General features: G+C 31.2%; 1 protein-coding gene across 1 annotated transcript; it reads left to right on the forward strand.

The window, feature by feature from the left end:
• The first annotated feature begins 7052 nt into the window (after positions 1-7052).
• On the forward strand, positions 7053-8975 carry LOC113859363 (probable leucine-rich repeat receptor-like protein kinase At1g35710). The gene has a single exon (XM_027492160.1). The coding sequence runs from the start codon at positions 7053-7055 to the stop codon at positions 8973-8975; it is 1923 nt and encodes a 640-aa protein (XP_027347961.1).
• The last annotated feature ends 8660 nt before the right edge of the window (positions 8976-17635 follow it).

A 17635-nucleotide genomic window follows, 5' to 3' on the forward strand; every position in this document is an offset into this window, starting at 1 on the left:
TTATAAACTTGAATTTGAATGAATTTAATTTTATACTACAAATTTTGTTTTATAAAGTAAGGTTTGGGGGATTGATTTATGTTAAAAACAAATATTATAATAAAATTTAGGTTAGTTTTTTATTTTAATTTTAAAGTTATATAATTTACGATTTTTTTAATTTGTATTTCAAGGTATACAATAAAATCTGTATAATTTATCATGTCTATTTAACAGTAAATTTTACGGCAAAGATTTTATTTTGACTTTAGACTAATAATTTGGCACAATAATTAAAGATAGTATTCAACAACGTGATTTTGGAAATGTAAACATATTTTCAACTACACGAGGAATCCAACATTCTTTAAGCCATTGATTTATTAGTACAAAATTTGATGATTAGGATAATGTTTAGATTTACCCAATAATTAGGTAATTAACAGTGTTAACTATGTCACTTTAGTTTGGGCTTTTGAATTTTTTTAATATTTTTAAAAAATGAATTATTAAAATAATATTTTTTTTCAAACGAATTTTATGATAGCATTCTTTGTCAAAAGAGTTATGTATAAATCCATGACATGTGAGGCAATTTCGTCCCTGCAACAGCCGAAAGTTGTTTAAAAAAAAAAAAAGAATCAGATTCTGGAAAAGTGTGTAAGTGAACTAGATGACTCCCAGAGGATCCCGGTCCCATTTGAAGGTTTATGGCCTCTCTTCCACCTTTTCAGAAGTGGAAACGAATACAGCAACAAAACAATAGCTTTCATCTTCTAGTCTTCCATTACTGAGAAGGCAGATGAAGATAGATGAACCAATACCAGTTACCAGAGATGCTTCAAGCCATTTGGGAATTGAAAAATGGAAGTTGTTCATTCTCTTCTTTCTCCCTTAAACGGTGGCCCATGGCCCCTGGCTAATTGCATTTTCACTTTCCCCTTTTTGTTTCCTATTTTTATCTAACTTTCTCTTCCTCTTCCTCTCTGGGTATATAGGATGGTCTGATGATAACACATTTACCTCCATGTAACTCGAAAACTGCACTCCTTTTTGTTTTTTGTTGCTAAACAAATTTCTACGTTTCCTTTTAACATCCGATCTTCTCCCCAGTGACAACAAAAAGTTAAGGTTTGATGTTTTTATTTTGTTATTAAGCTATAGCTTTTTATAAGTAAAAGTTTCTTAATGACAAATGAGGCCTTGTTGCAATATCTTTGCATTTTATCAAGATACAAGACCAGTATTCCCACGAAGCTCAACAATACTCCCTTGAAACATGAGCTAGTCACACACATAATGATTATAAATGAAGAATAGACTTGACATTGAATAACATATGCCATTTGGAGTTCGACAGTGAAGATAAATGTATGAGTTTATTATTCCTATGATAAATGTCGTGGATTTATTGTCAGAAAATTTAAGATGCATCCAGATATTAAGGAAAATATTATAATGCATCAATTTTTGTATGCAATGGAGAGGATTTGAGGAACACAAAACATTTATAAGAGTAGATAGATGAAGGAAGTATAAATTAATTACTTATACTAAGTATGAAGCAAAGCTTGAAATATACTTAAATTATAAGACGTCAAAATGGAAAGTGATATTTTTTGTGGAATGTAATAACCATAATTTAATACCTTCTAAATCTGTGCACTTAACTCCGTTGATTTAAATAAAGCTCAAGTAGATAGATTGCATTCATATGTTGTTAGGAATTGTCACATAACAGGGTACTTATTTCAAAGGGGATGGAGGGAGAGAGAGAAATATATAGTGGGTTTGTTGAAAAAGAACAACTATTTTGACCTAGAAACATGCTAAAATTAATGATGAGAATGTATGTACTACTTTTAAACCATCTATAGTGCAAAGTAAACAATGTTACATATTTTATTCAAAATATACATCCATTAAAGATGGTAGATTGAAAATTTTTTTTTGGGTCAATAGAGGTAGTAACGTTTATTTTTAGTATTTAAGTGATGTTGTTGTGTTTGATATAAGTATAAAAAGATTTTGATGATTTTTTTTACTACAATCATCATTTACACCTGATTATATATGATTGTGCTTTTGTTTGTTATGAAACAATTGAAACATATAAATGAATTTTATAATATTTTTTAAAGTAATGTGCAATAAATAACAAAAAAGAATTGTAAAAGATAGTGATGGTGCTATGAGAGAGGCAATCAAATGTATGTTTCTTGATGCATCACATCGACTTTGCTCATGACACTTGCATAATAATGCATGTGAAAATGTTAATAAATCTCCTTTTCTACAAGAATTTAAGATAACTATTTATCATAATTTTACTCTAGAAGAATTTGAAGACTATTGGAAGAAGATTGTTATGAAATATGGAGTAGTAGAAATTACAGGTTCCTAAAATATTTGAGAACAATCACTTATGCGCTACTACATATTTTCGTGAAAAATTCTTTGGACATATAAGAACTACTTCATAATGTGAAGCCATTACTTCATTAATCAAGACATATCTTGGGAAAAAGAACAATATTCTTCAATTTATGCATAACTTTAATTAAGCTTTGAGAAAACATAGAAACAATGAATTAATAGCCAACTCGAAGTAATTTTTTCCCAAGACATGCGATGACCACATTTCTTTATAAGATTGAGTATGAGGCTTCCAAAGTTCACACATTGAAAATTTTTAAACAAGTAAAGCACATAATAGAGGAGATGTGTGCCTTAATTGTTGTTCAGTTTAGTTTCTATTGTTTATGATACAACAAAGTCAAATTTATTATGTAATTGTGAAATATAGAATTTTGATATTTGTGATCATTTTTTCAGTCACACTGAGATGATTTATATTTTATTTTATATTTTAACAATGCTAAGATGCAAAGATATTAACTTTGTTCCTTAATTTATTACATTTATAACATTCTCTTAATTTTTTCAATGAAAGTAAACTGAGATGTTGTCTTATATTTTCTAGTTTAATGGAGCTGAAATATTATCACTTATGTGTAGTTCCTTTATTGTCTGCACTTATCATCTTCTCTCTATTTTTTTTAATAACGGTATACTGAAGTGTTGTGTTATATTTTCTGATTTAATGAAGTTGAAATACTATATGATTGGTACATTGTTCCTTAATTGACTATAATTTTCATCTTTTTTTTTCTTTATTTTTTTCATGATGGTAAATTAAGATGTTTTGTGTTTTATTTTGTACTTTCATGATGCTAAAATGTTGAGATATTAGGTCTATTTCCCTTGAGATACTATATTTATAATCTTCTTTTCTCAATTTTTTTAATGATGGTAAACAAAGATATTTTTGTGTTTTATTTTTAATAATAATGATGCTCAAAATGAATTTTGGTTATATTCTTTGATTTACTACATTTATGATCTTCTTCTCTCAATCTTTTTTTTTTCTTTTCCTGATAGTAAACTGAGATATTATGTTATGTTTTCTAGTTTAATGAAGCTAAAATGTTATGATTTGTGCTTACTCCCTTTTTACTCTACTTCACCTTTTTGTCTCTTTATTTATAATATTCTTTTCTCAATTTTTTAATGATGGTAAATAGAGTTATTTTTCTATTTTATTTTAAAAAATAATGATGCTCAAAACCTAAGATGTTAGTTATATTTCTTGATTTACTACATTTTTTATCTTCTTCTCTCAACTTGTTTTTCGATGATGGTAAACTGAGATGTTGCATTATGTTTTCTAGTATGAAACTGAAAATGTTATGATTTATGCATTGCTCTCTTTTTTACTCAACCTCTCTTCTTTGTCTCCCTAATTTTTTTCAACGACGTTAAATTGAAATGTGGTGTTTAATTTTGTATAGTAATGACCTCAAAATTTTAGGATATTGTCTCATTCAAATTTGAATACTCATTTCTCCTTAATCTTTACCTATCCTTATTAAATTATGTGATAGGTTGAAGTCTTGTCTTCTCTAAGTTACTCCTTAGTGTTCTGTAGTTTGTTGTTAGTCCTTACCTATCCTTAGTCGTTATTTGTTAGTCCTTACCTATTCTTACTGCCTAGTTGTTACTACTTATTCCTTAAAAATTACAATTTAGGGATGTGTATAGATAATGGTTTAAGAATTTAGGAAATAATTTTTAAAAATTTAAGTTCATAATATGGTAGGTAATGTTTGACTAAGACCTTTTCATTGAAACAGTAATGGAACAACTTAGTCTAAATTTTTCTCCTACTTTAACTAAACAACCACCAAAATAAACAAAAACTGAAGGGGTTGTTAATTCCATCAATTCTACTACATCAGTAGCATTTGGTGGTGGAAGTCAGCCAAATGATGTACTTGTGTTTAGTAGAAGTTAGCCAAATGATATACCTCTAGAAAATACAAAGAAGAGAAAATCTAATGCTAGTGGTCGTTGAAAAGCATTAATAGCTTGGAATCACTTTATAAAAATACCCTAAAAGTCAATATAAAAAATCAATGACAACTTGTAAATATTGTAACAAATTGTGTCATTGTGATATCGAGGTATCAAGGTACATAGTACTTCAAACATGCTTGCTTACCTTAAAATTTGTTTGAAATATACATATGCTATTAGTAATGACCTTACACAAACAATTATCAATTTTATAAGTGGAGCGAGTATTGTAGTGGCACTAAGTAAGAGGTTTAATGTTGAAACTTTTAAAAAGACATTAACCATGTTTGTGATTATAGATGAGTACCCATTTAGTTTAATTGATGATGAGAAGTTCAAGTATTTGTGTAAATAGTCACCGTCACAATTTACAGTACCTTTTAAGACATACTTTGATTAAAAACTACTTTTTAAGCATCTGTGAGAAAAAAAATTTAAGTTGATGAGATTTTTTTTAAAAAAAATCAAATTGCAATGGGTTGCATTAACTATTGAATAGAAATATCATAAAATAATAATTAATTTCTCCACAATTCCCAGTGTCAGAGGAGCATCCATAGGCAAATACGTGGAAATATGTGGAGCAGTTTCAAAAGAATGAGGTCTTGGAATGTGTTTACCATCACTGAAATTTATCCTATTTCATTTGCGTTTTATTATTTTATTTTATAGCATAGAATATTTGTAATTTGCACAAGCTTGAGTAGCTTCTATTCAATTCACATTATTACATATTTTTAAACTTTAATAGCTTAGAAAATAAAAATAAAGGGAAATAAAAAGTATGTTTTAATTTACTATTTAAAAGGGATGCTGTCTAACATGGTCATGTAATTCAGAACCATGATGGTCCAATTGATCAATAGCCGTGAGATATAGTATTGTTTATTTGATTGGATAGATGATTACTTATAACATTCAGTTACTCCCAACTTTATATAATTATGTCAATTAGTAAAAGTTAAATATAATTTTGTGAATATTTGAGTGCTACCCGTACATAGTTACGGGTATTTTTCTTGTGACGAATTTTTATCTGCAGATATTTACGGGTGTAGGTAACTTTGTCATTTCTGGTTTTCATGGGTGTTATTAAATAAAAATATTTTTAAGAGTAATTTTCAATAGAGATTTTTTTTTTTTTTTTGCTAAAATAGAGAAATTTTTTAATCATCATACCATGTGATTTTTTTATCTTAAGTATTTATTTTTTGATTTAAAATTAATTTAAAATTTAAATTTTTACACTTTATATTTAATTTTATTTAATATAATAGACTAATTAATATTAATAATTATAATCATTACAATTTGAAATTATAAAATTTATTAAATTTAAAAATAACCATACACTGTATTTTTATTATTTATGTTAAAATTTAATTTAACTTAATAATGCCGTGCAATATAAAAGAATTACTAACATGATAAAGTCATGGTTCAAAAAAAAAAAAACAGACAGACTATTTAATAGCAATAGATTAAAATAAGGTTTAAAGTAAAATAAATAACTTATTTAAATAATTTAAATGAGTTACTTCAGTATGAATAATCTAAATCTTTTAACATGTGATCTAATGTGTAGTAAATATCTTAATTAAATCATCCAATCATCTATCTAATCAACTAGGTAAAGATTTTGGACAAGTAAATTGGCATAAAAGTTTTCTTTATCTTAAACTTGAAAACAAACTTTTAGTTGGAGATAATTAGAATGACGATTGGATTTTTCTGGGACTCCTTTTCCAAATTGAGAAACATCAAATATTTTGACCTATTATTTCTCAGTAAAAGTAACGGAAAAAAGACAAATAGGGTATGGAAAGAAAAGTCATGTTATAACAAAAACATTGAGAGAGAAAATAAAAAGACAACTCATTGTTATATTTTATATTGCAATTGTAGATTGATTTACCATTAGAACATTTTATTTAGTTGGATCGTTAAGAAAACTTTTAGAAAAGAAAAAATACCTATTGCAATTTTATACTCTGCAATTTTAGTTTTTTCACCTTCTCATTTCTTATATGTGAGTATTAATGTTTTATTTGCTTTGACTGCTTGTAAGAATAGTTTGTGCACTCTGCAAAGACCTTCTTGTATCCTTTACTGATTATAGTAAATTATTTCTTTGCTTTAGACAACTTGTATTTATTTATTTTTATCACAAGGGGTTTTCACATTAACAATTATTTATTTTTTGTGTTGTTTTTGTAGTTCTATTTTTTGCTTTATTTTTGTTAGTGTTCTACTTGTTACTCGTCTATCTTTTATTACGTTTGTGTTAATGCATTCACATTCCACTCTTAGCTATCCTTGTCATTTTCCACCAGACTTGGAAACATCAATATTCCTTATAAATGATGGAAGATATAATTATTAAATCCATATTATAAAAAACTTGTGAGCTCCAAGAATCCTAATGCCGTCATGCTTTCTTCTTTTTCAACTTTTGTTGAAACCAATCAACTAGTGTCCAAGCCACTACCTTCCAACTCTTGAGGTGGCCGTTAGAGGCACATGGCTTGTCAAAACGGTGCATGGAGCATGATTCAATAACCCTTACGCTCTCCTCTACAATGACATTAACATATACACCAACTAGTTGATGGGTTTCAACTCAACTATAACCATTTTCAATTCTCAAGCAGCTCCAAATGGCCAATCATACACTGCGTGAAGCCATCATCATGTTATTGATCATGTTCCTTCTCCCTCTTTGGGAGGCCTGCCACGTGGTGGACAAAGAAGCATTACTAGAATTCAAGAGCAGGATCAGCTCAGACCCTTCAAAACTGCTTCATTCTTGGACATCTTCCTCGGACTGCTGCCACCACTGGGAAGGCATCGAATGTGGTTCCATGGGGAGGGTCATCAACCTCACTCGCAATGGCCTAGTTGACAACATTGACGCTGACTTCCCCATTGAAACATTCATGTCTGGAACATTATCACCTTATCTAGGAAACTTGTCCAAACTCCAAGTTTTGGACCTTGGCAATCTGAAACAGTTGCACGGTCCAATACCTCCAGAACTCGCCAATTTATCTCACCTAAGAAAACTTTTCCTCTATTCGAACAATTTCACTGGTGGCATACCAACATCTTTCAAGAAGCTTTCCCAGCTTGAGAATTTGTACCTCGACAACAATCACTTATCTGGTAATGTTCCTTCCTCTGTCTTTTACTCCTTCAGGTATCTTTCAGAACTTGGTTTGTCAGGGAATAAGTTTTCAGGGGGAATCCCATATTCCATTGGAAGCATGGTGTTTCTCACTAGGCTTGATCTTCATAGAAACAATTTCCGTAGCGATATTCCTTCTAGTATTGGTAATCTTATAAATCTCAAGGATTTGGATTTGTCTTATAATGGAATTAGTGGAACCATTCCAGAATCAATTGGGAGTCTTTCACAATTGGTTTTTTTAGATCTGATGCATAACCACATTACGGGAAGCCTCCCTTTTTCTATTGGGGACCTAAGTTCCCTAACATTCTTCAGGTTATCAGAAAATAAGGTAACAGGCATTTTACCTTATTCCATTGGAAGGCTCAAGAATGTGCAAAGACTAATTCTTGAGAACAATAAGCTCACTGGGAAGTTGCCTTCTACTACTGGAAATTTAACCAGTTTGACTGATCTGTTTCTTGCAAACAACCGTTTTGAAGGAAAAATTCCACCTTCCTTTGGCAATTTGATCAACTTGGAAACATTAGATTTGTCAAGAAACCAACTTTGTGGTGAACTTCCTTCTCAGCTTGCTAAATTAAAGGCATTACAGACATTAGACTTGTCATTCAACCCACTAGGACTAACCAAAATACCCAAATGGTTTTCAAAATTGAGAGTTTTTCAGTTGAAATTGGCTAAGACAGGGATTAAAGGTCGACTTCCAAAGTGGCTATCATGGTCCTCTATAGCAACCCTTGATTTGTCAAGCAATGCATTCACGGGAAAACTACCATGGTGGATTGGAAACATGACTCATCTTTCCTTCCTAAACCTGTCAAATAATGGGTTTCATTCGTCGATCCCAGTGGCATTCAAGAACCTTTCTGCTTTAATGGACCTTGATCTTCATTCCAATAAGCTTACTGGCTCCCTCAGTGTGATACTTGAAAAAGAGGTACAGTTTTCACTAGGCCATTATAATTCCGTTGACCTGTCTAACAACATGTTTTCTGGTCCCATTGATGCCAACATTGGAGAAAAGGCCTCGATGAGTTCAATCAAATACCTTGCATTGTCGCATAATGCATTGGGAGGATATATACCAAATTCAATTGGGAAACTGAGGGAATTAGAGATTCTTGACCTTGAGGACAGTGAGCTCTCAGGTAATATACCTGCCGAGCTTGGTGATGTTGAAACATTAACAAAGATTCACCTTTCAAGGAACAAGTTAAGAGGTAACATACCAGAAAAGGTCCTAAATTTGAAGAGCCTTCAAGAGTTCGATGTGTCGTGGAATCGACTCAGTGGGAGAATCCCTCCACATAAGGCCACGTTTCCGATATCAGCTTTTGTGGGTAATCCTGGTCTGTGTGGCCCACCCCTTCTTCCTTGTAAACTTTCTTAGTATATATAGATTTCCTCGTCACAGTTCAAAAATATTGTTTGTATTTGTAACAAAATAAATGAAACCATGAAAAGTACAATCAATGACGTAACTTGATGTCACGACCATATCCCCCACTCAATGACGTAATTTGGCTGAGATAGACGAGTCACATTTGCATACCAAAAACTCCATATACATTCAAGGATTAAAGGTTTGTTACACACTTCGTTTTAAGTGAAACATCAAATTCGAGTGGTACAATAGTACTTGCCACTGCACAAACCCCGTTTCCATTATGAAATGGTAAGCTTCACTGTCTCAGAATTTACTCCAAACTGAAACTACATTTGGATGAGTAGTGCATTCAGTGATAAGAAAATTAAAATTGTATCATCTTAAAATCAATTATGAACATCATCAAACAGGACCCAGAGACTATTTATGCTTGAAGTCGAAAATATAAAGTTCATGATCCGATATTTTATAATAGTCTGTTCAATATTACATATGATAAGAAATTAATAAATAGTAATTTTTGAAAAAAATTCTAATATTTAATAGTTATACTGATTTATTAAGTTATATTAAATTTTGTAATTTTTAATAAAATCTTGTTATATATAGAATCTTATCTTATGCAATATTGTCCTCAATAAAAAAATTGTTTTACAATATTCTTCTCTTAGCAACTTCATAAAATACATAATTAAATAAAAAAATATATTTGATACTTTTAAAGAAATGCACTTATTTTTCTCTTCATTCAAAAAGTAAGACTTTGTGTAAAGATGTGGATTTTTTGCCTATATGTGGTGAATGGAGAAACAATTTATCCAAATAGTGTGAATGTGAAACAAATGTCATATTTGGGGTGAAATAAAAAAGTATCATAAAATTTTTAGCCGACACAATACAGTATCGGCTTATGATATAATGACACTAAATTAATTTAATATAAAAAAAAGGTGTCAGCAAAGAAATTACTAACATTGATTTAGATTTTTGCCACGTGATAAATGTGTCGGGCTTACAGCTGACACTTATGTGTCGGTTGGATTTTTTGCAACACCTGTGTGTCGGTAGGTTGAATTTTGACACTTACAATGTGTTGGTTACTTTAACACTGACACTTATCTTGTGCACCATACAGTAACTCACGGATTTATCTTGCAGTTAAACCAAATTACACTCTTTTATCCACAAGTTTTTACCCAATTTAAAATGTATATATATATAGATCGATGGGTGTGTATTGGTTGCAAAAAATTTAGAAAAAGCTGACGAGTAGGAGAAGTTGAAGGTTATAATTTTATTAATTTATTTAATTTTTGCAATTAAGTTTGAAATAATAATATTAATATTATTATGATAAAAATATTTGTGGTACTATGTTAATTTATTTAATGTAAATATAAATCTCTTTTAATTTAATATTCTTGTAATATTTTCTATTAGTATTTGTTTAAGTAGCTAATTTATTTTCGTAATATTTTTTTTGCATTTTTTAATTTGATATGCAAAATGACTGAAATTGTGGTTATTTTATATTGGAATAGAAGAGTATATGAAGGAAATGAGGTTATAATGTTTGAAGGAAATAAGAAGATGATTAAAATAGAACGTGAAATTACTTTTGTGATGCTGAAAAAAAAAAGATACATACAAAATTGAGATTGTGCAATAGTATTATAATTTCTAGACTAATTTCACGAATTTTAGTTGATACAAGGAGTGGAAACCATACAATTTTAAATGTATGTGATGATGAAAACATTGACTGTATGATAAGTGCATGTTAACAATAACATCAAAAAAATGTAGTTGACTTATATGTGGATATTACAGTTGATGAAACTTCTCATGTTGTTGAACAATTGTTAGGTTTAAATTTATCACTCTCAGCTGTTAATGTTAGTGACAATGAAAAAGAGTATGCAACGGAAAAAAAAAAGTAATGTATAATATTTATTTAAATAATATAATATTTAAAATTTACTAATTTATTAATAAATATGTGCTGCTGCACTTACAGATAAAGAAGATGACTACGACGATGACTATGAAGATGAAGAATAAATTCCTTTAGACAATTCTTTTGATACTGATTTGGATGATGATTTTGATTCAATAATCAATATTCCAAACATTGAAAGAAATAGCGATATGCAAGGACAATCAACAGGTATAATTTTACATAATACATAAATTATCAATTTTCTTAACCAACATTAGTTGAGTTTACTATAGATTTTTTAATACCTTTTTGGAATATAAGTTCACACTACACTGCTATTAATTGAGAACATCTTGATTAAGAATTAGATTTTTATGAGTTGCATTCATCACAATTATGGATACAAGGAGATGCATTCTACGTTGGACAACACTTTGACTCTAAAGAGGAGGTTAAAATAACGATAAAATACTATGCAATGAGAAAACATCAAACATTTTTTGTGGTTGAGTCAAAAGCATCAACTCATGTTGTCAAGTGTGTGAATCATAATTTCGGGTGTCTTTGAAAAGTAAGAGCATTGTTACCCAAAAATTCAACTAAGTGGAAAATTACAAAATGAGGTGGTACGTATACCTGCGTAAATACTATGATTTCTCAAAACTACAAAAAGTTATATTCAAATTTTATTTGTTAATGCATTTTTGATACGTGAATCTCAATTGAGGTTATTTTGTTTATTTTTTAAAATGATGCTAAATTGATCATTAGCTTAGACACATTATTTAATTTTATTGACAGGTATGGTCAAAGAAGAACCATTAGTTCCCATTTCATTAATCTAAGAGAAAATAATTGGACAATTTGGATATGTAATTTCATACAAAAAAGCATGGAAAATAAAACAAAAAACAATTGTGACAATATTTGGTGATTGAGATGAATCATATGCAACATTGACAAGATGGTTAGAATACATGCAATTACATGCTCCGGAGTTAGTTTACAAAATTGAGTCCAATGATTATGTTAGAGGTAATGTAGTAGATAATAGATCCAGAGTCTTTCATCGATTGTTTTGGTCATTTAGGCAATGTCATGAAGCCTTGAAGTTTTGTAAGCTTATAATACAGGTAGACGATACCTTTTTGTATGGTAAGTACAAACAAACATTGTTAATTGCTACAACTTAAGATGGCAATAATAGTGTACTTTCTATAGCGTTTGCCATTATTGAAGAAGAAACATTATCAGCATAGGAATGATTCTTAGCAATGATTCGTATGAATGTTACTAAGAAGACTAAAATTAGTTTGATATCTGATCATCAAAGTATTAAAGGTGTTGTGTCTAACTCACACATTGGGTGGCAACCTCTCAATGCTTACCATGTGTATTGCATTCATCACATTGCAAGCAATTTCAATAGAAGATTCGAACATATCACTTTGAAGAGTGTGCTTATCAAGTTAGGTAAGTTTTTTTACAACATTTGTGTATTTAGATTAATTATCAATATATACTTATTGTTCACCATTAACCTTATGACTTATTTAAATATAGCATATACACCCTACAAGCAAAGATTTGAAGTGAAACTTAATATATTTCATTCGTATTCCCCTGAAATTCAAATTTGAATTGACAACATATCAAAGGAAAAGTGGAGTTTAGCTTATGATGATGAAGGACGGTGTTATAGCCATATGACGACTAATTTGTTAAAGTCAATCAATAAGGTTTCAAAAGAGGCAAGAAATCTCCCAATTACTGCCCTTGTTAAAGCAACGTATGTTAAATTGGTCAAGTATTTTGTGAAGTGTGGTGAGAGCGCAATCAATGACATGAACAATGGTAAAATGTATTATCGTAAATTAATTTAAACTATAGAAAAAAAATCAAGAAGAAGCATCTTCACATCATGTTTGTCGTTATGACATACAAAGAACAAGATTTGAGGTTGAAGAGACTTTTAATCCAATGACACAAAGGGGTGGTCATAAGTGAAGTGTGATATTATGTACACAAATTTGTGAATGTGGCAAATTTCAGACATATCAATACCCATGTTCACATGTCATAGTTGCTTGTGCTACTCTAAGTATAGACTTTTGGCAATATGTTGACCTGTTTATACTTTGCAATATGTTGTAATGAAAATAACACTTTACAAAATGATGAGTGAAACACGAGGTAAAGGACGATCAAAGGCTTCTATAATTAGAAATGAAATAGATTAAGTTGAGTCACAACCGCGACAACAATGTAGGTTATTTCGACAACCAGGTTACAATCAACGTCATTGTCCTCAACAAAGCAACGCTAATAATACTGATGAGTAATATTGTCACCAGTTGGTAGACGATCTTTACGTTTTATTTATCATTGTAAACATATGCTAGATTAATTAAAGGTACGTTGTCCTTTTAGTTTACATTGATGTTATGTCACTTATTTAAGCTACGGACAATGTGAGGAATGTGCAAAAGTATAAATCATTTGTGCATGTAAACTAAATAAACCATTCATTAACATCATCTAAAGTTATAACAACTAACAAAAAAAAACTAATCACTAAAATAGTCAAAATGACGATGTTTTCTAATATAATATGATAACATATTCTCAATCAAAATCTAAGGACTGTTCATGAGGTCCCTCCTCATGAGGTGTGAGAATGCACTGTCGACAAAAATCTTGAGCTCCGCAGTAAGGGTTACGTCTCACATTAGGTCCTACTACATCTGAGGCTCCAATGAATTCAACATTAAGATCAATTCCACGCTTCTCCCCAGGTAGTAATGATGTTGTTTGCCCACCATGTCCACTTTGATAAGCGCCTACATCGAGTGCATTCAGTGTGAAGAATATTGGCTCATATAGAGGAGGTGTCATGAAAAGGGTAGCATCAGGAACATAGTATTCATTAGTGGAAAATGGAGATGCAGGAGGGACGTAGTGTGTTGTGATGAGTGAACATAAAATGATTATATCCCTTGCAAAGGGTGAAATGAAAAAGGTGGAAGGACATAATAAACACCATCTCCTCGTTCAGGCAAAGCGGGTAAGATAAAATATGTGGCCTGCAATTTTAGAAACCGAACAATGTTCAATAAATTAAAAAAAATTATTTACAAATGTTTAATGAAGCATAACAGCCAAATACTTGAACTGACGTTTGCCGACGTTGCAAACCTCTGCCTTTTTTATGTTGTGCACCTATACCAATGAACAATGTTCCTGCTCATTTTGCAAGGATAACATTGTCTCATATAACTCCTTCATCTCCTCAAACATTGCAGTATCCCTGCTCATCCACCATTTGGTATGAGTTATGTATCACCGCATGTGTTAGAATTCAAACTCAATAGACCAAACTGCGATTCATTACTCACTATCCAATCTAACCTCCTGTCCCAATGCTCTACTACGTTCTTGAACTTGGACTCCCAATTGTCATCGGTCTTCCGTCTAAGAGTAATGTTATGTAGTTGGTCTGGCTGATAAGGAGCATGAGGAATATGTTATACCATCCCAAATTGACGCATGACACAGTCGGGTTGGTGTCATTCACATATATGAAAACAAATAAGTGGAACAATTGCTCTCCAAATATGCATGCCCTCAGTGCATATGACAGGCAAAGTATGCTTTAAATCCATACTATATAGTTGCCACACAATCTACAAGTCAAAAAATAATTAATTTAGTTATTCATAAATATTCATTGATGATAACATAGATCATTAACAATTAACAAAATACCTCATCACGTTTCAAATGATCAAATTTGAATCTAAAGTATGCAAGATCCTTTCTCCTTTTCCTATAATTTTGAAAACCTAACTACCTATATAAACATAAATATCAGTATGAACGGTTGTTACAAAATACTTTTGTATAAATATTTAATAAAAAAAAAACATTGTAGGCATATCGTGCATCATAAGGAAGATAATTCCATGTGTAGGGGGATTATCCAAAACTAGAAATAGAAACCTATCCCACGCCCACATCATCACTAGTGGAGTCAATCCTCCAATACCAGACCGATCAATATTTGTGGACATGCATAACTCTCAGTAAAGGAATGCTAACGCTACAACTCCCCAACTATATTACCCAGTGATTTTCAAATCCTCAAGTAATGGAAGGTACCTAACTGGGATCTTGCTACTAGAATGATTAGCTAACATAAATCCACCTATCAGTCTCAAAATATAAGTTCTAACAAACTGAGTTAGCTAAAGGGCATTTTGGTTGTGCAATCCAACATGGGAAAAATGTTTATCCAACCAAGTAAGTTTCAAGTTGTTCCCCATAAATGAGAAACTAGGTGATCTAATTATCAACAAATCCTCAATAATCAGTGCCCTGTCACCTCCTGTAGGGGCAATAACTGATCTTTTATCAATACAAAGACCTATTTGAATAGAAATGTCTTCAAGAGTAATAATACACTCTCCAAGAGGCATGTAAAACGTATGAGTTTCCAGCCTCCATCTTTCTACCAAAGTTGTAATCAACTGCAGTTAATATGAATACTAGCCAACTATGCTACTTTGGCAAATCCTGCTAGTGTCAAATGAGAAATAATCTCTACTAGAACTCCCTCCATGCTAGCAAGTATGAAATGACCTCTACTCACTCTTAAAATTAGTTGTTCATGGTCATCCCAAATATGCTCTGAAACATGAATAGACTGATAGCACAATAATGAGTCATCCTCACAGTTGAGATTTAACACCCTACTACGAAACGAAGATGATGCCATTTGAAATCTGTTTAAACAAGTAAACCATAAACTTCATATTTTCAATATAAGCAACAAAATTTAACAAAAATAATTTTATTTTATTATTAAAAAATTTCTACCTTGAATAGACTCTATTAATTATTGTATTAACAAAAATAACTCTTTTACTAAATGTACCTACAATTAGTGAATCTATAGCACATATTTCAATAATAGCTTATAAAAAAATTATTTATTAAAAATATTATAAAAAATATATTAATATTTATATCAAATATAAATTAAAATAACTTTTTCTTACCTTACAAATTTTTAAAATAGCAAAATCCTATAAAATGATATCTTCTTCTACTACTATGCATTTTTATTTTTTTTTTGGCACTTTCTATTGTTTTCTCAATGAAGAAGATGAAGCGGAGAACAAGCAAGGGAGAGAGGAGGTGTGCGAGAAATTTATTTGAAAATATGCCATGTGTATCAATTAGCGATGTGTCGATCCTTAACATGTCGACATCCATGTCATCTCAACCAGTGCTGACACCAAAGTCGGATCTAAGCCGTCTGACATATTAGGAAATCTCTACATGTTTGGATTGCAGTTGTAGATCAATTTTTTAAAAATCTTCTCGTTATGGTGTATCATTTCAAATTTTATAATATTGTTTGATTATTGATACAAATGTATAAATTGATGTTTGAATGTGTATTTGATTGTGTAATGATTTGGATGTAAATATGGTTGTTAAGATGTGCGTATATGTGGTCAAAATGTGATGTGGACTTGTGCTTGAGCATGATTGTTAATGGTTGACTTGTAATTAGGCTGGAATCATTTGAAATGTAAGTTGAGTATGTGTTGCAAAGGCATTCTTGCTGTATCGAGAGTGACCTGGACAAAAGGTGTGATTCTGTTACGTTCTCGCTGTAGTGAGAGGCCCCTTGCGAGAAGGCAACAAAGAGAGATACATTTTTTGGTACAGTCTCGCTATAGCAAGATTTTGCAGAAATCAGAGTGTAATTTTCTCTAAGATTCGCTGTAGCGAGAATGTCGTGACCAGAAGGGTATTTGAGGGGTTTAAGGTCTGGGAAACACATCCTCACTCTTTCCTCTTCATCTTTCTTTCAATTCTCTCTGTTCCTAACCTGTTCTTACTGATTAAACTGCCTCCAAAGTCGTTCGTAAGTTAGATTGAAGGCTGAGATTTATGTTTAGGATGCTTGGAGGTAAGTTCTAAGAGTTACGGTTCTGTTTTTCCATTCCTGTTTCATGTGGGAAGCATATTCTTTGTTGATTTCGTGTTTGGGTCTTCGATTTGAGGTAAGGGAGGACTCTACCCTATCTCCATTTATTTTGAAATCTAAATATTTTCTACGAGTCACAATGTGGTTGAGATAGAATGTAGGAATGTGTGTGTTTTAATAAAAGATTCTAGATTGATCTTGATGAAATGAATATTAGACATGTGTGAGTATAGAATGGATTGATTGTGGTGAGATTCTAGGAAAATAGGATATTTGTGTGTAATGTGATTGGAAGTGGGCATATGTGCTGTGTGTGAAAGTGAATATTGTAATGTGATTGAGATTGTGGATGAAATTATGTGTTAGCATACAATTCCTGGATGTTGAATGATTTGAATGGTTGAAAATTTGTGTGAATGGCATTTTAGATGCAATTGTGAATGTGTTTGAATATGTTGGACAGCTATGAATGGTTCAGCGATATATTGAGGGTGTGATACATGGGGCGGTAGAAATACATTGGAGAATAGAGGGTGGTAGTAACACCAACAGTGAGCGTGGGTGCACCACAAGCCACACACTCTCCTCCTGACTCGGCATCTGACTAACACATTTGCTAAGGCCCGTGACCGCACACGTATCCGTAAGGCGGGATTATCCAGCAACCATCTATAGTGTGAAACTAAGTAAGTCTCTGAGGTTGACGACATTAGGTATATGTGATCA

Source organism: Abrus precatorius, unplaced genomic scaffold (genome assembly GCF_003935025.1).
Source record: "Abrus precatorius isolate BTA unplaced genomic scaffold, Abrus_2018 Scaffold2, whole genome shotgun sequence".
NCBI lineage: Eukaryota > Viridiplantae > Streptophyta > Magnoliopsida > Fabales > Fabaceae > Abrus > Abrus precatorius.

Bases quoted from the DNA above. Each gene is read 5' to 3' on its own strand.
- LOC113859363 (XM_027492160.1), top strand. From the start codon at position 7,053: ATGGCCAATCATACACTGCGTGAAGCCATCATCATGTTATTGATCATG.